This window comes from Neovison vison, chromosome 3 (assembly GCF_020171115.1).
Source record: "Neovison vison isolate M4711 chromosome 3, ASM_NN_V1, whole genome shotgun sequence".
Lineage (NCBI taxonomy): Eukaryota > Metazoa > Chordata > Mammalia > Carnivora > Mustelidae > Neogale > Neogale vison.
Window position 1 is genome coordinate 32137381 of NC_058093.1, and position 23332 is coordinate 32160712.

The 23332-nt window shown below is 41.3% G+C and overlaps 1 protein-coding gene across 3 annotated transcripts in view; it reads right to left on the reverse strand.

The window, feature by feature from the left end:
* The window catches only part of PAX3 (paired box 3), a 97816-nt gene that overhangs the window by 5281 nt on the left and 69203 nt on the right, over nucleotides 1-23332 (reverse strand). For all 3 annotated transcript variants that reach the window (XM_044241687.1, XM_044241688.1, XM_044241689.1), the window contains exons 6-7: nucleotides 15648-15813; nucleotides 14153-14367 (exon numbers count right to left, since the gene is read on the reverse strand). In XM_044241687.1, the coding sequence (XP_044097622.1) occupies nucleotides 14153-14367; nucleotides 15648-15813 (381 nt within the window). The remainder of the gene's footprint in view (nucleotides 1-14152; nucleotides 14368-15647; nucleotides 15814-23332) is intronic.

Consider the following 23332-nt stretch of genomic DNA (forward strand, 5'->3'; position numbering starts at 1 on the left):
CTAAGACCTAGAAAAATATCTCTGGGAGGATGGAGAAGACGCAGTAGGATTTGCCAGAGTCAGATTCCAGAGCAAAAAGAAAGATAGTCCCTTAAGGTTCCAGGACACATTGTCCTGAAGACATCGCAGAGCATGACCCAATGAGGAGGGATGGTTGCTGAGCAAATGGAACAGGAGGAATCCCTTTGGGGTCTTCCTTTCAGTATTCCCCGTACCCCACACAAAAAGCCAGTGACAGTTTCCACCTGGACAAGAGCCCTTAGCTCAGCAGCCCAGTACCTGCAGTAGCTAACATGAAAACCGAAAAAGACCAAAGACCAACCAACTTTGCTCTCTTTGACTTCCCCGATAGAGCCCAAGAGACAGACATTCTCCCTCAAGTTCTTATGTCCACTGTGGTAGTCACATATTGTCCTGTGATTTCTTTCTCGAGATTATATAAGGATGGACAAGAGGCACTAATATTTTCCTACACTAATAGTTTCCTAATTTCCCAAAATGGAGATTAACAAATAATTAGAAACTAACGTGATTTATTCCAATGTTTCACATGGAGAAAACTTGAGAATACATCTTTTTAATAACTTCTAATTTAAAAAATGAAAAGGAAATCTGTGTTGGAAAATAAAATAGCAAATATATCACTACAAAACGGATTACTTTCCCCTAACATAATTTAAAACCTCAAGTCTCTATGGAAGGGTCCCATTACACTTTTATGTACATTTTTTTAAAAGCGATTTTGTATTTCATGTGGTTCAAGGGAAACTATGGAAATTTCTTCTCGCTCCACAAAGAGGTTGGTAAACGAACTTCTTAGAACTCCCCCAATATGGTTATGGAATTTCTTCCAGTCATATTTTCTTTCTAAGAATATTATTCCAATTTCTTTTATACATGCTTTTCCTACAGCAATTTGTCATTCAAAGCCTAAAATAAAATCTTCATTTGTTGCAAAATGGGGTATGTTTCCCCGCTCATAAACCATTAGTAAGCTGTTTCTACGACAGACTGGCATTTTGGGGGGATGGGGGGCATTGAGGGAACCATAACTGCCTGGTTTTCACAAACAATTTCAAAGAAAAATAAACTCAGGGCTAATGATTTCTGTCTACAGAACACCGACCACACTCTTACTAAATGCCAGATAATCAGTCCAGGAGATGCAATGACCAAGAATAATTTTCCTGTAATAAAGATCTCTGTTCTGTCCCACTGAGAATGGATGTAGGAGGAAGATTTCACACTGAGTACAACTCCTAGGTAAGGCATCTGAAAAGACCACTATTAAACGTCTTTCTAAATCACTACCTCCAAAAACACTTTCCAGACACTGTTTCTAAATTGCTTTATGGGTAACCTTTTTAAAAATCCAAAGCCTTGGAATCGTGTGCCAACACATGTGCTGATCCTTCCGTCCTTCGAATTATTACAGACATTTTCGAAAGATCTCTTTTAGGTCAATCTCAAGTTTCAGAATTCCAAATAGGTTGTTTATATCCTGATTGGAAGAGTATATGGTTCGGGGGGAAAAAAATTCTTTACAATTGCTTCATGCCATATTTCTCTTGAATTAATTTTCCTATTGGGAGATTAAATATAAAAGACAAAAATTATGGGCCAAATGAAGATTTATGCTTAAACCAATGAGTCTGGAAAATATTTGTCTTAGCCTAAGTGTTATGGTTTTGCCATCAGCTCATCAGAAATCTCAAACGATTTGGCAAATTGTGGTGTACATCTTGGTGCATCTTTTTTCCTGTAGGAATCCCGGTTCATGTCTTGTCCTTCTTTTTTGTTCTTAAGTCATCAGACGTTCTTGTGATTTAGCATTCAATGATATACATTTCTGTATGTTTTAGAAAACATGGCTGTGAAATAAAGCTATGTATGATATAAAGGGTTTGTTGGGCTTTTTTTTTTTAAGCTTCTACCTTCACCTCCAAAACTGTATATACTTACTGCATATATTCTTAATTTGGATAACGTATTTTCAAAACCAAACAAAAATACTCGAATGTCTACATGGTTTTAGTTTTTTGGTTTTTTGTTTTGTTTGGGGTTTTTTTTTTTGTTGTGTTTTGTTTAGTTTTGCTTTTTGTTTTGCTAACACAGATGCTGCAGGAGTCGTGTGTCTGATGGTTAAATTTCAGTGACTGTATCTTGGAGTCTGGAAAAGCCTAAATTTGAACAACCAAGAACCAGAACGTTGCCTTCAGATTCAAATGCCTTAGGAATGATCCTGCAGTTGATTAGAATCTAAATAATTAGATTTTTGGCCCTGTCTGTTTAAAAGCTGTAAGGGGGAAGTTGCCTGAGGGCAGAAGTTTCTTTAAGGTAAGTATGGTGACCTTCTCACCCACACCCACAGTTATGGGAAGGGCATGACTGACCTTTCTTTACCTAACCAGATAGAAAACCAGTGTTTGTAAAATGTCCAGCTAAACACATCCGTATTCTTTTATTTTACTCTTTGGCTTACATTTTGCAAGTAGCTATGTTTAATGCATGATTCAAGAGTATGAGTACCAGACAAGTGCGGTTCATATGCTACATGGACTTCTAAGTTCCATGTAAAGAGCATAGTCAGTCCTGTTTCAGATCAACTCTGAGTGACAGATGTGATTTAATCTCCAGCCCTATGACCAATCACAGAATTACTTCTATTTCCTCAATTCTTTAGAGTACCTATTTCTCAATAGTGCTAAGCTGTTAAATGGACAGCAATATTCGTTAGGCACTGCTGACTAAAACATAAATCCAGGCAAAGACTCAGCATAGAAATGGCTTGCAATGATGACATGTACACACACATGCACACACACATACATCTTGTTTACTTCTAGCCCATGATGATCCTGTCCATCTATTATCAGTAAAATATAGCCCATTAAGAAAGAGCTTATTCCACCCAAATGAAAAAGGTGCCAGTTAATACAGTTGGTATTTGACTGTTAGACCCACCATGGGTCATAATAAAATTCTCATATGTTTTAATTCATTTACGCATGCCTGCATTTAATATGCTTTGTGACCATGTCTACAATTAATATGATTTATGAGAAAAGAACATGTGCAATATTGGGTTGGAGGGGTAGAGCATCCACTTTTCTTCTTCTATGAATGAAAAATACAACAAAACGGCTCAAGGAAAATTGTTGGCTGTTAGCATATTGAGATGGACTGACAGAGCCCTGAGTAAACTTGAGGGAGTTAATGATATCCTCTTATCTGACCCTGACACATTTGCAGCATGTAATTTACAGAAGCTCTGTCCAGGGAATCTTGACAAATGCTCCTAACGATGTCAGGGCAATGTTCCATTCTAATGTAAAACAGATGTGGGTCAGATACCCTCATTCATCACTTAACACAGAGAGTCTCAAACTCTCTCTGGGAGGAATGGCATTACCTGCTGTTAACTCTTCCCACCACCCCAGCAATCCTCGGAAAGGTAAGCACTCAAACCCATCACCACTTCAAAAACGTGTCTGAACACGTGACTGTGGAGAATCAAACATATATCTTGCTTTAATTTCATGACAACTTCCGGACATGTTTGCTAAATATTAATTGGCCCTCTGGGACCTGGGATTCCAAATCTAGAAAGGGAAAAGCTTTACACTTGGGCATCCCACAGTACTTCAGGGAGATGGATTAAAACTTCGTCGCTGATTGCCCAAACCTGCATTCAGGGAACTGTGGCGTTGAGTCACTGTCGCGTGATCACTCATAATGCGGCCCCTTAACTGCCCAACTCTGTCTAAGATTCACGCACACACACACAAGCTTATAATAAATTAAAAGTCCACGTTGGCTTTCAGAAAGAAGGGTTAAACTCTGCCCCTTTGAAACAAAAGATGTTGGGCAACACTGTATTCTCTTGCCCCCGAAATTTTCCCTTCCGCCAACATTCCACCAACACCAAGGACAGACACTCCAGCCTACTAAGGGAGGACAACAGCCGCCCATTGCAACAAGGAAATCTCTTCTTTCTTCCAGGCCAGGTGTGAGGTAGGCAAATATTTCCATGGCTTCCAAAGTCAAGGTCATAAGATGCCATCTACAAAGGCTTAAGGTTACAGAAGAGAAGCTTACCTGTCCTTCTCTTCATGGGAAAGAAGGTATGTTCTCAGGGTAGAGGAAGGGATCCATGATTAAGACCAAGTGATACTAATTTAATGAGTAGATGTCACAAAGGCTATTTCTATTAACCATGGGAAAGCAGAGGACAGCCTTGCAAAAGTCTAAGAATGAATATATCCTCCAGGAAATGTGTTCTGGCCTGTTTCACAGGCTTTGTGGTAAGGCAGAATAAGCATCCATCCAAGATGCATGGAAATTTGTAGTAACTCTACAGATATGGGACGTCTGAGAATACAGTCTTCCAAGAACCAGAAGCTATTACCCCACTAAGCTAAGATCCTGTGTACCTCGATTCTCCCTTACTCAATTCCAGGAACATTGAGCCAATAAAGATGTCGTGTTGCTTTTCTACCTGCAAATTTATTTATGTCCTTGATCACAAATTGGGCAGCGGCTGTGTCTCCTATCACACAGGAAACTGATGTTTATGCTGGAAACACCTAGGGTTTACAGTGAAACCACTTATAGAGTCTTTAAGCTGCAGAAACCACATCTGCTCCTACAGGTCTTGACAAAGTAGTGTCTTTGTAATTTAGTGATTAAAAGAATAGTCCGCAATTGGTAACTCAAAGTTGTTTGGTCAGATTGTCCCTTACTTTTTAAGACCTTTCCATTGTACCTGTTGTCTTAGCTACCTCTACTCTTCACTGAAGAGGGAAGCTTAGCATTTGTCAGATTCGCTTACCTTTGATGTATTCAGTACTATGAAGCTGTAGATATTTTTAAAATGTACCCATGTCAACATTGTATTTCAGTAAGTCAAAATAAGAATAAGGAAAGGAAACTATCAGGATAACCCTGTTCTTTCCCCACTCCTAGCCCCATGGAATAAAGAACCATTGGCTCATTCTTGCTGTAGTGAGTTTTTATGTATTTGTAATCTGAATTTCTCAAACAAAACCAAGTTGTATATATCATACTTCTGGGGACTACTGTATCTCAGGCACATTACAATTCCTGCATTCTGAATGGATACCAATATTCTTTAAAATGTCTGTATAGGGGGCACCTGGGTGATCAGTGGGTTAAAGCCTCTGCCTTTGGCTCAGGTCATGATTCTAGGGTCCTGGGATCGAGCCCCGCATCAGGCTCTCTGCTCAACAGGAAGCCTGCTTCCCCCTCTGTATCTGCCTGCCTCTCTGCCTACTTCTGTCTGTCAAATAAATAAACACAATCTTTAAAAAAATATATCTGACTAGAACAACTGAAAACACTCCACTCAACCAAGAAACTGCCATCCTTTTGATATCACTCAGTTTCCACATTTGTGTTTGGCAGGGACAAACGTAATGTTTTTGGTTTTGGTCAGAGGCTCACAGGCTATTTTGCAGTAAACAGTAGTGAAAGTCCTATTGCATTCGTATTACTGCTTCATGAAAAAGTGTTTTCAAATTTCCAAAGTACTGTGTTTTCAGCCAAGCTCTACTGGACAATTTTTTGTTGTTGTTATCTTCCCCCTTTAACAAGAAGATGAAACAGAAATGAAGAGAGTTGAAGCAACTTTCCTGAGGACACACAGCTAGCAAGTGGTGGGTAAGTTTTGAAATCTGGTGCTTTTGACCTTGAGGCTCCTTCTTTAGATTGATGAGTTACATCCACACTGCAATCAAGCCACTAAACAGGAACTCTTTCCTTTCTTTATGCCCTTATCTGCCTGTCTAAATATTATTAAGCAGTTCACAGCTTCTTCTTTAAAATTACTCTTTTCCCGGCCAAGTTTTTCTGCAGAGGGGGGTACAATGTGTGGAAGGGAAAGGTAACATCAGACATTACATAAAAAGAAGAATCATTCATGAGAAAAAAAAAATCAAGGGAAGCATTTTAAACATGGACAAATTATGAGGTCTCCAACTGTGTTTTCTCTCATTCAGCACTTCCTAGGAAATGTTCCTCAAAATTTGGTAGTTTAAAACTCAACAAAAGGTCTCCATAGTTAAATCAGAAAACATGGAGTGAAACAAATATGTTTCTACACTGCAAGACTTGTCAGAGCCTTTAGTAGGCTAATGTGCCCTGGGACTTTGGAAGAAAAAAGGATATAATTTGTAACATTTATCAAGTGGTTGATTCAGAATCCATTTACCCCAAACCACCTTTCAAGGAGCCCACTATGGGGAACAAGCCTTTATGATGAGGCAGTGCTTGGTTCTTGGGTGTTCCAAGATGATTGGAGCCGACTATCACTCTAGAAGCTCATAGTAAAGAGGGGAATGGATACATTATCATATAATACAGCATGGTATGTGGTACGTGTTTTCACAAGGTACAAACACACCAACGGACATCAAGAGAGGCTAAAAGACAAAGTTCTGCCTGCAAGAGTCATGGCAGAATTGCCACTGAACTAGAAATTTTCCTGTGGAGTCACACACATAGAGAGAGGCTCAGCCCTGTGGGCAGTTTTGAAATCCAAAGTTTAATTAGATTTTTTAAATGCAAGCTGCCCAAAATGAGACCTCAGTTTTTTGTGAGATAAGCAGGTAAGTTATTTCTTTAAATAACGCCTGCCTCCTTCATTTCTTCAGGGCTGAGGATGGGCTGCCGTCCTGTCCCAGGTAGGAAATGTTCCCTTCCAGGTGGAACTCCTACCCTGTGAGTCTGTAAAATGCACTGTCTCACAATTGCCCATCTTTCTCGTTGATCAGTGAGAACAGTGCAATCACCAGCCTCAGAAAGTCTAGTTCACTGCACTCTAGCTAAATGTCAAGAGTAATTTTTAAATATTATACTGTACATTGAAAAATACACACCTCTGATGAGACCCAGACTGTTTCACAGAAACAGATTTCTTTAGAAAAAAGAAAACAAAAAATAGTACACAACTAATGAGTAAATCCAGTCTTCTGTGTCTGCAGTACAAAGCACACATTCAGCCCCTAATTGAATAAATATGCAAGTATTCAGATTTCTGTAGATATTGCCATTTTGCAAATGCAGTAATAAATTAAAAGCTTTACATTGCATTCCAGCCACACATAAAGGGTTGATTCAGACCACTGGCCTCACACTAGAACCCAGCATGGCTTTGCTGGGCTTTACTGACTACAAAGAAAAAACTTTTTATTCTAGGAGTTTAGTGATAGACCTAGCAATAACACTCAATTTTTTCTCCCCCAATAGCAACAAAAATTCAAATGGACCCCAAAACCATGAGGCTGTTGCCTTCGATTTGTCCAACACACGAGACGAGGGAAAGGAGCTGATGGACTTTCTCTTTAAATCAATACAGCAGACCCACAAAAAATGTAATTCAGCAAGAAAGGTTTGCTTGTGGCTCATTTCAGTGAGATGATGTAAGATTCAGTCATTGACGCTGCTCCCTCCCTTCCTTAAAAAAAGGAGATTTGGGCCAAGTCGTCGTTTCTTGCAAAATTCTCCCAATCTGTAACAAACTCAAGAGGCTGTGGCCAGAGCTGACAAAAACCAGGGCTTGCCTCCTCTTCTTTAAGGGGAGCAACCACAACCTTCGGAGAAAAACCAAAGGCACCGGGTCAATTACAGCCCCCACGGATTCAACAAATGGATTAACATTTGCTGATTAGCAGCAGCGTTTTCAGCGAGTGGAGCAGAGCATCTCGAAACCATAGCGGGGCAGGATGGAAACATGCAAATGGCCCATAGTTATTCTGGTGTAGCTAAAATGGGCTCATTTACAATCATAAACATCCTGGAGCCTTCGTAAACACGTGAAGCTGCAGCCCTGGCTTTGAGCTCATGGGCTGCTTCAGAAATGAAACAGAAGGCTGGAGCTTTGGAGGGGCTGCCACTTTTGCATGGACTGTCTCTCCGTCTGAGCTTTGTTTGACACCCAACCAATCTCTTTAATCAAAATCATTCCTTTTTTCCTCCACAGGTGAATTTCTGGAAAGTGTCAAGGGGAGGAAGTGCCTCTGTTGGGAAACGGGCTGGTGGTGGCAGGCCACCTGCTTGTCTGGTTCTCCGCAATGACAAAGGAGGGCCGAGGGTGCCGAGCCTGCAACCTGGGTGTGAAACGGACAAAACTAATGGCCGGGCATCCAGCAGCTTCTGCACGCGTGCCCGAAACGGCCAGAGAAATAGCTCTCCTGAAACAGGAGCCGCCTCCACACCCCCGACCAGGGTGAATCTTACCGCTTTTCCATGGATCAACAGTATAAGAAAAGGTCAAGGAATTACCACGCCACAGTGGAAAAGATTTCTCCTTCTACGCCACCGAAAAGTACCCATCACAACCATTCTTAATGACGATACTGCCTCCACTGAACAGGCTGATCTGCAGTAAGCCCTTATTCCTCCTCTGGACAAAGAACCATCATCGTGCCTTGCAGCTATGGAATCTGAGATCATTGTGAACACCGTGGTGCAAAAAATGACAAGCAAAATCAAAAGCAGTCTTGAGTTTTGTGTACACATATTAACACTTAAATGCTTCTCCCTAATAAGTGTCGGGATTAACAAATGTTTGTCAAAAGAAACTGTGCTGAGCAATTGAAATCTGATTTGAAATGGAACCACGACGGTCTAATACATATATGCATGAAATGGAGACGTGCACTAATAAGCGTGGCTCCCACCAAATATCCAATTTACATACATTACACACTAATAATCTCAATTTTAATATTATTCTTTAAAAGCGACTGGATGGGTGGTTGAGTTAAAGGTTTTCTTTTGTAAAATGGGGATAAGAACAGAAGTTGATCCCGGTTGTCCTCCGCCATTAACCACTGTCTCGTTAGTAGGACAATCTACCTGCTCTTTCTTGGGTCCATCTATCCCCATGAAGCCGTGATCCCACAAACAGACGGAACAGATGCGTGGTCCACAGGCTTGATGAGATGTGCAGACCTACACTTTGTTCCTGAGGTGTTGAGCAGCAAACAAACATTCAAGTGTTTTTAAGCCTGGTACACCAGGCTTTATGAGAGTTTTTTTCTTTCCTCAGTAGATTATTCATGAAACCGGACAGGTGTACTGGTTATTCAATTACAGCTTATCCAAGACCTGGACAAAAATTTGAAATGAGGCCTCGGAGCGTAGCTCTTACCATAGGGATTTATTAATAACAGTTAGACGTTCCTCAAAACAAAACTTTTTTTTGGTAACTTAAGCCCATTTTCTTATTTTGTCGTTGGTTTCACTCATAAACCAGAAACGAAAATCTGCCCATCTGCTCTAAACATAAAATGTGTTCATAATAATCCAGATTTATGCCAAATGTATTTTTAAGTATTGCCGAATTGAGAGAGTACTCAAAATTTACGGCCTCTGAGGTTGCAACGAAGACTTCCTCTCTTTAAGGAGGAAAATGCTTAAAATGAACGTAGGAAAGGCTCAGAAAGCTTCTTGGATATCAAATGGCTCTGTAGGAAAAAAAAATGTCAATGATATAAGAGTAAATGAATCAAAACCATATGGATCAAATTTTCCCTAAAATACACAGTTTGAAAAATTAAGGAGGAAAGTGCTTGGCAAAATGTGTTTTAGGTTTTACCAAACCCAAAACATTTGAAGAATCATTTGCAATGGTTGATGAACCCTGAATGCAGCCAAGTTGGCCCATTTTTGTATACAACATAATAGTAAAAAAAAAAAAAAGCTTTCTAGAAACCATGCAACCCCAATGATACCGTATTTCACTCAAGAAATCATTAGAAACTGTCACAAAAAACTGTGGCAATTATAGCCCTGGGATGGGGCTGGGGCATGAAATGATAAAAGTTTGTTAAATTAATTGGCCTTGTTTTTGAGGTTTGGTTCTGTGTGTTCTGGACATGGCGGGGTGGGGGGGCAGTAAGGGTAGTGTTTCCTACAAAGGAGAGTTAATTGGAAGAACATGGGCCAAATGTTAATTAGTCTCATGTCTTAAGCATATGGTAGGATTTCCCTGGCGCTCTGTATTCCAAGTCAGCATTCCTTCCTCTCTCCTCCATGTGCAGCAAGGTGCTGGGAACGTGCCATCTGAGTCTGGAGGGGAAATACATGGTCTCTAATTCTCTGTGTTCTTTCTGTACGGTCCCCACACCAAGACAACACAACCTTCCCAAAGAAGGCTGCTACTGCGGGAGAAAGCCCTCACTAGAGAGACTTGTAGGGTCTTCTCAGAAGCTGTTTGCCATTCAGTCTGAGGAGACCCATCTCTTACACGGGGTATGTGGTTCAGTTGAAATGCAGTTCAGAGGCAGCAGAAAAGGCTGAGGTCATAGCCTATCCCCTCTGTCACCTATCCCTGGGACTCTTGTCTCAGATTCCCCGACAGATCCAGTCTCTGGGAGAATGTGAAGCCAAGCCCTCCACTTGGCGAAGCCTTTGGACGACGCCTGCAGGAAAATCAGGTCAAATATCAGTGCTGGACCTCTGGAAGGCTCGCTAAGCCATTACATTTCCTCAGCAAGTGAAATGTATCGTTTGTGTTTATATGAGAATTAGTAACAACTGGAAGAGAGAGATTTGGGGCTCTGAAGTTGGCCAGCAGTTCACCCTGCCATTTAGATCATTGTGCGGCAATGGTCTCAGTTTTTCCACAAGAAAAATGGTCATATTCTTCAGATATAGCTACTGATTCCCTCGGAACAAGAGAAGCTTGAGGAAGGATACCCACGTTTCTAAAATTTTTTGTGAATATTCTAATCTTTTGTCAAAATATATGTCAGTCTATTGCTCCTCAAATCTGACCAGCGGGACAGGTGTGACCTCCTGTGTCACTGTGTCACACCTGTCCCTCATGAAGTTGAGACCCTCCCTGAGAAAAGCACTGAGCAGGACATTTAAGAAATGCCCTGGGGCTGGTGGCTCTGATTCCAAGCTCTAGAGGAATCCTGGCTTGAGGGAGGAGATATGTCCGAGGCTCCAGAAGAAAACCAACACTAGGACTCGCACATAGAGAGAAACAAGTCTCATGGGATCCAAGTATCTGAATGGCCAGCCCCACCAGGAAGAAAGTCAAACGCGATGCACACATTATTTTGAACAGGTCAAACAGCCTCCACTGAAAAGACCTACAATAAATTGATTGAAACAATTCAAAAGCCTTTAAATCCAATTCCATGTAAGTGAGCTGGTAGGGAAAGGCCAATGCTGAAGTGTTAAGATAGAAAGCAACATGGAAAGCTATATACACTATTATTTCCATTTTATTTTTTTAAAAGGCATAAGACCCAAAAGAGCTGGAACACAGTATGTAAAAATATTAACAAAGGTTGCCCAGGGAAATTTCTTTTTTCTACTCTGAAGACACTTTAAAATTGTTTTTTCCATTTTCTATAATAACCATGCAGGACCTTTATTATCAGGGAAGTTAATAGGAAAAGTGTGTAAAGCAAAAAACATGTAAAGAGCATATTAGCAAAAAGAATGTCATTTAACATGAACCAAAAACTTTTAAAAACTCATCTCTAGTAAATGGTTTTAAGATGTGATGAAAGCCCCCTGCCTCTATTTTTCATGAAACCTCTTCCCTCTCTGCCCAGCCACATACTCTCATGGGGGCGATCCTAGACCCTGAGCCAAGGGTCCCAGGTTCCAGTCCCAGTTCTCTCCCTAGCCCCTGGTGGTCTTCAGCAGGCCTCAAGCTCTCTGAGCTTCTAGATGACTGGTCTGCAGATTAGATGTCCAGAGAGAAGCAGAGGAAGTGGAGGAGGAAAAGAAGAGGAGAAATGGTAAGACTAGTTCCATTTTTAATGGAACTTACGATCCAATCTATTGGATCCAATCTATTCGTAAGCCCTTCTATCTTATCAGCAGGAAGACCGAAGGACCTTCCTTTTCTCTCTTCTTTAGTTAAGACGTAAACCAGGCTGTTCGGAGTGGCCTATCTTTGAATTATCTTTAGGGTATTCCAAATAAAGCCAGACAACCAAAAGTAGGATTGGTCCCCCCTTGCTTAAATAGAGGCAATCCTCAGAAGAAACAAGGAGGAACTTCATTATACTGCCTGTCCCTTTTCTAACTCGCTGAGCATGCGGCAAGGACAAAGACATCATGGATTCCTACTGGTGGTTTCAGGAGGAAATACAGGATTGAAATGCAAAATATCCAGGATATGTACAGAGTAATAAGTAGGGAATTAATATATAAGAGCATAATAAAGAAATACAGGAAGGGTTGCCTGTGGAATTTTCCACTGCTTGATATTGGAGTGATTCCCACCCTACTGCCAACTCTGGGATCATAAAATCAAAGAAGAGTTCCAAGATTAAGTGCCAATGACTTCAGTTACATAATAGTCATAGAATAGAATAGAATGAAATAGAATACGGTTATTATAACATACAAGCTCATAGACTTACAAGAAGCTAGGACTTTCACTTCGAGAATACAGATCCGTGTCATTATTTCTTTTCTGATCAACACGAAAGAGAACCAAGGGTGTCCTGGGTCTCACCTTGCAGAAGCGGTTAGGGTTAGTTTACTTTTTATGAAAACTTTCACAACCCAGTCGAGTTCAAAAAAGTTCTGCTACGGCCCCAAACATTTGATGTTAAGAACAGCATAGATAACGGCTTCTGATGTGCCTTCTCGGTTGTGGAGGAGGCTTCTATAAATCTATAGAAATGCTATAAATCTGGCATTTTAAAGAGGAATCTACTAACATAAGTCCATGATATTCATGCAAAATCCCATTCACACATGCCAGCACTTGGAAATTAAGTTTATTAAAGTCCTGTAGGAAGGCACGTTTATTGTTTTTCATGTTGTTATTTTTCAGCCAAGGTTTAAAGCCACCTCTTATTTCTTATCCCAGGATGTGCTATAGGAATCTATGAAACTTAATTACATTGACTGTTACAAAAAAGGATTTATGAACTTTTGCCTCGAGGCAGAAATGTTTATTTCATTGCCTTTGCTATTCATTCTTTTCAACTCCGATGGCTTTGAACTTTTCAGCTGCTCAGAGTTATCACCGTTGTGCAGAGCCCAGGACCTGCACTCCCAAGACGCAAACCACAAGTTGAAGAAAACGAAGAAGGCGAAGATATAGGAGTCGTTATTTTGGCCACCCTTTGTGCCATTAAAATCTCATTTTCTGCCTATTAGAATGCCCTCTTGGTGCTTAGGCAGCGGTGATAGTCAGTGATTAGTGTGTAATTGAGTATAATTGTCTTTTCACTTTTCATTTCTGTCATTCTGAGCTTCTCTCTGTTTTTCTAACCACCAAGAGGAAAAAGGGAGTTAAGAAAAGATAAAGCTGTTGAAACTCTCACTCTCGGCCCTGAAGAGATTCTCGATCGCAATTATAGATTGCAACCCCGTTGTGACATTTCTCCAAATTTAGTGGGCAACTATCCTCGCCACCTGGGCCAAGAGCTCTCTAATAAAATCAAGCGATCTGTATTTAAACAACTGCTAATAATGTCAACCTCAGACAGATGCCACATGGAGGAAATTTATCCAACCCTCTGACATGCAATTATCAAGGCAATTTATTAATATGATCTCTCAAGAAAGGCTCATAGTCCAATGCAAATTAGAAAAACAATTACAACATCCAAGTATCCATATATTCCCAAAGTAGCAGTAATTCTCCTAATTTGTGCATTTATAACTCATTTATCCCAGAGTTCTGGATCATCAGCTTGTCTCCCTCCACACAACCTGCTTGCTTCCTCTCCAATTGTTTTAATAGAGCGTTGGTGTTTTCCTACTAGGTGCTTTTGTTCACAACCAGATCAGCTGATCAGTTACCTTTTTTAAAAAAACAAACAAACAAACTAAAAATGTGTCTAGGCTTCTGACCCAAAGCTCAGAACTAGGGGGTGGACTGGATCAGTGCCTTGACAACGAGATATAAACACAGACTCTCCCTGATTACATTAAAAATCACTTGGATTGTAAGCCCAAGCTACAACTTTTGATACAGCCCGTAGGAAGGGTGGAGAGAAAGGAAACCAGAAAACTGAAATCATGTGGCTTGTATAAAGAATACATTATGGTTTAAATTTGGCAATTCATTATATGACCGCCTAGGGGAATTGACTGTTTGGTTCTGGGATACAGCAAATCGTCTGTCTGGAAACACAGGACTGACCTGAGGTGAAAGGCCATTGCCAATGGCGGGGTTCATGGGGTTGGAGGGCCCAGACGGAGGCACAAAGCTGTCTGTATAGCTGGAAAATCCATGCCGGGTGCTGGGGAGGCAGTAGGCAGAGCTGCTGTCTGGGTTGGAAGGAATAGTGCTTTGGTGTACGGTGCTCGGAGGAAGCGGCTGAGGTCTGTGAACGGTGCTGCTGGGATCCGACACGGCTGCAATGAAGAAGATTGTCAGCTCTAACACTCCTCGCGGGCTGGCAGGAAAAGTGCGGGGCCAAAGTTCGCACCCCCGAGCCGCCGGGAGTATCGGTCGCTCAGACCAAAGATGAACTTGAAACTGCATTTCTTACCATGCACAGAGAACCACTCGTTCCAAACAGAGACCCGTCACTGCACCAAAGTGCAAGCACGTAACTTCTTTATATACTTTCAGGGCAGACTCACCCAGAACACGAATGCAGAAATCACATGAACAATGAGAACGAACCTATTTTTGGTAGCGAATATTATGAATCCGCCTAAGAACAAACCAGCGTCAGAATCGCAAGTCTCGCGTTTCATACCAAACGCGCTTTCCAAGCACCTAAATATTCGTGTGAAATGCCTGGAATGCTATCTTTCATAATCCCAGGGAATTCAGTCTTCTCACTGATCCCATTCACCTCTCTGCGCCGTCCAACAGTGACCTGATCAAAGCTTACCTTTGCTCTAAGGCTGCTGTGGTTAGTAACTCTCTCAGAACTTCAGTGAACTGCTGACGGGAGTGCAAAGGTAGAAGCAAAATTTTAACCAAAAATAAGCAAATGGCATATTTATTTAGGAGAGTTGTTTGGTTTGGTTTTATTGTTTTGTTTTGTTTTAAAATACGGAAGCAAGGGTTCCTGGGTGGCTCAGTGGGTGTAAGCATCTGCCTTCAGCTCAGGTTGTGATCCTGGGGTCCTGGGAAGGAGCCCCATGTTGGGCTCCCGGCTCAGTGGGGGGCCTGCTTCTCCCTCTCCCGTTGCCCCTCCCCCACTCATTCTTGCTCTCTCTCAAATAAATAAGTAAAATATTTTTTAAAATAATATAAGGGGCACCTGGGTGGCTCAGTGGGTTAAGCCTCTCCCTTCAGCTCAGGTCATGATCTCAGAGTCCTGGGATCGAGCCCCGCATCAGGCTCTCTGCCCCAGCAGGGAGCCTGCTTCCCCCTCGCTCTCTGCCTGCCTCTCTGCCCTCTTGTGATCTCTTTCTCTCTCTCTGTCAAATAAATAAATAAAATCTTTAAAAAATAATAATAAAATACTGAGACAGTGTTATAACATAGCTCATCTAGGGCAATCCAACTATGTCACTGAACAATGTAGCTTTCTGAAATGGGGCAGGTAAACCTCCAAGACAGCCGGATATCAGGTCATTAACACCCAAACAACAGCAATGTCAGCATCGAGGAAGATCTCCCAGGAGCAGAGAAAGCAATGGGAAGTTCTATTTTATCCCCTCGACTCCCTCCGTACCTTGTGGAATAGCTGTGGGCTGGTAAGACGTCTCTGACAGCTGGTATGTCGGCAGGGTCGGCATGGCAGTGGGAGGGAACCCCCCCGGAATGAGGTGGTTGAAAGCCATCAGCTGATTGGCCCCAGCTTGCTTCCTCCATCTCGCACGGCGGTTGCTAAACCAAACCTATGGATTTAATTTAAAATTTGAGGATTTCACTGATGAAATAATAGTACATTCTTAATGAATTTTTCATGCTAAAACAGATTAAAGGCCCCTGACTGACAGGGCAAAGAGATGCAAGAGCCCTCCATCTTCTGTGTTGTATTGTGGAGAGAAAGGAGAGTTCAATGTCAGGGGTCAGGAAAGGGGCTTCCTGGAACTTCCATGGTCCTGCAGAGCCCCCACAAGCCCTGGGATGACCATGGGCAGGAAAGGCTGAGCAGGAGTGGAAGCCACTGGAACTCTTCCTCATGGTCGCCATCACCAACACCTACACGCCTTCGTCTTATCACAGCACTGTAGGGAGCGCGTATGAGCTTCCTTGATCCGTACGGGACCTATGTCCTAACTGGGTCTTGCCTATCACACTAACTTTGTATTTAATATTTTTATCAGTCGTCTTTGCACTTCTATGGTCATTACAGACATAGTTCCTATATCATCCTATAAACTGACCAGGAGGAGAAATGGAGCCATTGTACCATCCCTTTTCAAAGTTGAGACATTACTCTGATCTTAATGGAAATAAATGCCAAAGAGGTATGTCAAGAAATGAAAGCATTTTATCTAAGAAGATCCCTTAAATAATTAGTTTATTATTTCTTTCAACAACAGCTTTAAGCACCTATAATACTCCGTGCCAAGTACGGAGGTACATTCAGAAAAAATTGGTATAATATAATAAAATGCTTTTGGAGAATTCAAAGCCGGTGTATTTTGGTAGATAGCTGGGGAGAAATGGTGATAATGGGAGTAAGAATTGTAACTGGACATCTAAAACGTTAAGGAATTGTGATATTAGGCTTTTAACGGACCCCATCACCTGCCCAGTTTTTACATCTGCGGCTTAAATGTGGAACTTCAGAGGATTTGAGAGAATGCTTTAATGATGTTTCTCCCAAACTTATAGAGTATTTCTACCAACTAAAGGTATCCTAATTCCTATATGGGAAGTTTGTTGAAAACTTCATAAAGATAAAACATCGTGCTTGCAGTCAGAAGGATAAAAGGATGAACCTTGCACCCCAGTAACCTTCAGGCTTATCCTCTGGAATTCACAGAGTCCTCAAGGAAACCGAAATAAGAGCTCACGAGAGGAAGAAGCTCCATATTTGGAAATGCAGAGAATCAGGGAAAGTTTTTAGTGGAGAGAGAGTTTGAACTCGTTTTAGAGTATGGATATGATTTCAACAAAAGGTCACTCCAGATGGAGGTGATAATGAAGGAGACCAACTTGTCTAAGGAAAGGTAAGACATGATTTCCTTGTAGAACAAAATTAACAATTTTACAACTTAACTGAATTTTTCTGAAATCGTGGAAACTCTTGAAAGTGTAGAGGCAGGAATTTCTCCCTTTGGGAGCAAAAAAGCCCAGTTTAGCAAATACCTCGCCAAAGCATCTGCTTAACCTTTGCTAGTCACCCAAGCACTTGTCTGAAAAGGAGTCTGGTCTTCTCTAGGCACATCATATGATACTGGTAAATAAAGCTGTTTGAACTTCCTCAAAATACTAACATTTAATACTCTTTAAGTTTCCAACAGGAAAAGAAGGTAAGTCAATATTTTTCCATGTTGATACATAATTGAGTTAGAGTTTTACTTAACTTAATAAATTGCCACCTGGGATAATAGACCCATGAACAAGCCAGCACTCCATTTTAGGTCTGCAGCAACTGTGTTTGCTCACTGTGAATCTGAGCGTCTGTAACCAGGTTGCGCCCAAGTGTCTGGAACAAGCTGTTTTGGGATGAGGAGGTGGAGGGTAGTAAATGGGGGCCACTTCGTGCCTGGAGTGTGCTGTGTTGTATCACACACCATGGTCATATTTTACATTAAAAACCTTGAGATTAATAAATCACCCCCAGCAAAGATGTAGCAGTCTTCGACACTGATCTCAACCAACCTATATCCAGGGCATCTCATGCTTTCGGCTGGGAAGAGCATTGAATTTCCCAGAGTTTCATTGTGATTTCACTCATTCAGACTTACTAGCCTCGATTCTACTGGTGAGATCCTTTAGGAAGAACCCAGAGCTCACACTTCCATCGTTTAAATAACATGCCTCCGATCTCTTTGGGCCAACTTCCTCCTTTAACCCTTAGATAAGTAAACCAGGTTTGATCTACCCAGTGGATGGCTATGCCTGATCACCCTCATTGATCTCAACCTACTGTTGATCCAAGATCAATCTCACTCCTCCAAAACTCCATAACTTTTTTTTTTTTATATCAGACATGTCTTTGCTCAAGTAATAGATTGGAAGAAACATCATAACTTTCTATAGATAGCTTCAAATATCCAAGAGACTGGGGATGTAAGGTGTTGGGGGTTTTCTTTTCATTTTTTCAAAATGATCCAAATACTGAAGACACTGAGTAAACCCACGAGCAATTGCAGTAGAAAGGTCTCACATTTACAATACAATATCGATTATGCCTATAAGAAAAGTTGAAGAGAAATCGTTGGGAAACAAATCTTTACTAAAAAACAAACTTTCAACAGGAGGTTCAAGAGTCTGCCAGTGGAAGGAATTCAACTGATGTTTAAATTTAGGCTAAATAAATCCAGAGGGCTATTTAGTTCTGAAAAAACCAGAGACTCCCAAGGAGTGAGGACTCTTCTTCCTGTCGCTGGGCATTTAAGCAGTCTTTTTATCATCCTGTCTTTGTCAGCCTTCTGCATCTCCTAAAACCAGCTGTGTCTGCCAAAAGTAACATTAAAGATAGATAGATAGATACATACATACATACACGCACTGAAGCTACAAATCAGAAAGAGGTCCTTGCCTTCTTTATAATTTGAAACTCATAAAAGACATATCTGCTATTTTTAAAAGGAAAAGGGTGCCCTTGAAATAACCTCCGTTTTAACCATCTAAACTGACCAAGCACAGTGATCCTGGAATACTGCTATGATCCTGTCTTTTTTTTTTTTTTTTTTTTTAAGATTTTATTTCTTTATCAGAGAGAGGGGAGGGGGTAGAGAGCGAGCACAGGCAGACAGAATGGCAGGCAGAGGCAGAGGGAGAAGCAGGCTCCCTGCTGAGCAAGGAGCCCGATGTGGGACTCGATCCCAGGATGCTGGGATCATGACCTGAGCCAAAGGCAGCTGCTTAACCAACTGAGCCACCCTGTCTTTACTTGAAAGGCATTCCCTTTAGTACCCAGGGGTCTTTGATAACTCAATATTGTTTCACTAATTCCTAACAATCAGTAATAGTCTACTAAATGAGCTGCTTGAGTGTGTAACACCGAAGAAGTTCATCTAAACTGTGTGGAAGGCATTATGACTCAGTTGTTACAACTACCAGAAACTTCTCTTTGTTTTTAAAAGAGCAGCAATGGCCACAGAAACAAACTGGCCTTGATGCTCTAAAGGAGAGTATGAGTGTTCTGCCAATGTCTTAGCCAGTAGGGCAGAAAGAGCAAGTTTTACAAAGCTTGCTATCACCTGTTAAATGTAATTCTAGGACCTATAATTCAATGTAATCCCACCCTCCCCACACACAACCTGGCCTTCCACACTACAGCTAACATGGTTAACAAGTAGGGCAAGAGGCAGATGTTGGTCGATAACTACTATTACCTACAGTTAAATGCTGATAATTGCCTATATATCACACGATGTCAAAACCCTCCCACAAAGCAAGTTTTTAACTTTAATTGATAAACTGCAACCTGGTTCATTTTCACCTGCCCCTGGATATCTCCCTACTCATCTGTCTCCTTGCAGAGTCCTTCCACAAAGCTGTACTCGTGCTTTTTGGAAATGACCTTCAGACCCATTTCTGAAGTAATATAATATCCAATAAATTTTCAAAGCAAAATTTCAATGGAAAGATCCTCATGATATCACGATAACTAGGGGGAAAGGATAAGACACCCCCCCCCAAAAAATAAATAATTATATAAGGTTTTCATCATTTTTTCTCTTCTTGGGTCAAAAAAGTAGCCAATGTGTTCAGACTCTCAAAAATATGAGTTGGGGAAAACTTTGTACTTTATTTAAGATTTATTTATTTGAGAGAGAGAATTCATGAACGAGGGGACAGGGCAGAGGAAGAGGAGGAGAGAATCTCAAGCAGACTCCTCCCCGCTGAGCACGGACCCGACATGCAGCTCAGTCTCAGGACTCTGGGATCACCACCTGAGCCGAAACCAAGAATTAGACATTTAACCAACTGAGCCACCCTGGTGCCCTGAAAACTTTGTACTTTCAACAATGTAGTAATACTTTGTATTCACATAGATGAAATGCAGCCCAGGCAAAAGTTGACTCCCAGGCCCCCCACTTTGCTAACTCTGTGACCTTGAACAAATTGTTTACTACTTATGGGACTCTGCTTTCTTATCTACTAAATGGGAGGAATAAAAAACTTCACAAGATTGTTGTGACAATTAAATGAGACAATGCGATCAAAGCCCTCGGAAGAACACCGAAGAGAGATCGAGTGTTCAGTAAATGGTAGCTACTGATTAGAAGGTCACGTTGCCATCTCTGTCTTAGCCATCCAAGAACTAAAGCTTTGTTTTCTTAGCTCTGTGGTCTATAGCCAAAGCCTTTTGTGCCCATGAACAAACAGGAAAGTGCCCGCCTAACACCTCAAATAAATTCAAAGCCAGTTTGGCTTGAATGGAGACTTAGGTCAAATTTGCTTCCAAGTTTCATGGATTAGTGCTAATTGTCCCACGGCGTAAGCCTAATTTTGCCTATCGAGAAATGACTGGTTCCCACTTTTGGTGTGGTCCCCAAAGGCAATCTGACCTGCATTAGTCCAGATGGGTTGCTTCAAATGCAACTTGAAAAATGGAGAGAGAATGAAATGCTTAATGCTCAGAAAGAGAATTCACAAGATTTAAAATGCCTGATTAGGGGCACCTGGGTGGCTCAGTGGGTTGAGTGTCCAGCTCTTGATTACGGCTCAGGTCATGATCTCAGGGTCACAGGACTGAGCCCTCCGTCAGGTTCCCCGCTCAGTGGGGAGTCTGCTTCCCCTCTTCCTCTGCCCCTCCCTCACTCATGCTGTCTCTCTCTCATGCACTCTCTCTCTAAAATAAATAAATAAATATTTTTTAAAAATAAAATAAAATGCTTGATAAACACTAGATTCAGTAATGTCTAATGTGACGATGCCCAATGCCCAACATAGTACTTTCCAAGTAGGTAAACTCAGGACCAGCTGCTTATCCCTGGGCCTTCTCATTCACTCTATATCCCGTCTCTTTCCACATCACACTCTCTCAGCCTTTCTATTATTGCTGCTCTCCAGCTCAGAACGCTGTACAAGGAGCAGGTTGGGGAGAGAACGCATAAGGTTGATAAGGAGAAGCTCCATGCTTCCAGGAATGTCCAAGCATGGCACACAGGCACACTCAACTGCAGCTTCATTCATTCCCAACAGCAAACTCCAGCAGCAAATTTCAGGATGATCATATTTTTGCATCATTAAGGAATTCAGGGCCAAATATTCCATACCTATCTTCACTTCTAAACTATACAGATCTGTTGGATGACTTTAAATCCCCACTGGATCAAAAACACAAGAAACAAGTGCTGGCGAGGATGTGGGGGAAGAGGAACCCGCGTGTCCTGCTGGTGGGAATGCAAACTGGTGCAGCCACTATGCAAAGAAGTACGGAGAGTCCTCAAAAAATTAAAAATTGAACTCCCATACGACCTAGTAATTCCACTACTGGATATTTTTCCAAAGAATATGAAAACACTAATTTGGAAAGATATATGCACCCTTATGCTTATTGCAACGTTATTTACCATAGCAAAATTATGCAAACAGCACAAATGTCCTTCCATAGATGGATAAAGAAGATGGAGCAAATATATACAATGGACTATTACTCAGCGCTAAAAGAAAAATGGACTCTTGCCATCTGCAACAACATGGAGGGATCCAGAGAATGTAATGCCAAGCAAAATAAGTCAGAGAAAGACAAATGCCATATGATTTCACTCATATGTGGAATATGAGAAATAAAACAAACAAAACAAAGAGAAAAGCCAAAAACACAAACTCTTAACTATGGAGAACTGACGGTTACCAGAAGGGAGGTGGGTGCAAGGATGCGTGAAATAGGTGATGGGAACGGAGAGGACTCTTATCGTGATGAGCACTGGATAATACATAGGATTTTTGAATCACTCTCTTGTACACCTGAAACTAATAAATCATTGCATGTTCACTGTACTGGAATTGAAATTAACCAATCCATCCCTACCGGGCTTCTGTGAGAACCTCCAATTACTGATGATAAGTCATGCACCTAGTTATTTTTAATTGGGAATAGGAAAGGGGGCAGTGGTATTTGAGAAAATGACAAAACCAGGGATTCCCCCCACCCCCCATTAATGCTTGTGTAAACACACACACACACACACAAGCAGAGGCAAAGGCACAAAATTGTGTGTACAAATCTCAAGACCCCTCTTGAAGTCCATCCATGATTATCCTGGTCATCTGTGGACCCAGACTGAGATCATCTGATCTAACCTATCCCATATTTTAAAATTAAAAAGAAAAACAATCCAAAGCCAGCAAGATTACAGCAGAGTTAAGTGACTTCCTTAGCAGAACTCATTTGGCAAGCTGAAACCAAAACCCCCATCTTCTGACTCCTGCTTCAATGCTGTTCCCTCAAACAGCTTCCTCTGCTCTCTCCCATTATCCTGGGAATAAAAGAGGGCTACCTCCCTGCTTTGTGGAGTTCTTAGGTGGAATATTTACTAAAACTGTGGCACATCATAAATATTTGCATTCTTCCCCACGAAACTTTGAGGCTTGCCATTATTTGCATAATAATACCCAGGAGGTGAATTAGGCAAATTAGCCTTTTAGTGTACAATAATTCTCAGATTGTGTCCTCAGATTTGGCTGTGATAAATACAACAGAGCTACTGGCTAAACAAATATTTAGGAAATACTGACAAAGGCCTAAGTTATTATAGCTTTAGCGCCATCTCTACCCAGAAGACTTTAGAAATATTTTACTCAGGGGAAAAAAAAATACATAGAATGTAGACCTGTCTGAGGGTTTTTTTCCACTGGGTGTTTGCTTTTCCCAGGTGCCCCAAATTAAACTAACTCACACTTTCTGGCTATCACTCAAATGGAGCTGCCCTTGCTACTGCTTTCCCAGATCCTTCTAAAAACTAAAGGATTTTGTTCTGGCATTTTAATCAGTGATTAACTACTCCTTCTTTTTCCTGCTGTGTTAAGTAAAAGATCCATATGCCGGGTGTTGTAGGGAATTTGTTAGGCCGTAGATCATAGCTGTGGTGCAGGACATGATGTGTCTCAAGGGAACTAATGAAGCCATAAGGAATGTAAAGAGTCATCGGGTTAAAGCCACATTAGGACAGCTGTTAGGTTAATGAGGGCCCTGCTTGGGAGAGGAGGTCACTGTATAGAAAAATATGAACCACTCTTTATTGGTTTGATCCCGTGTCCTCTGTAAGTTAATGGGCCTTT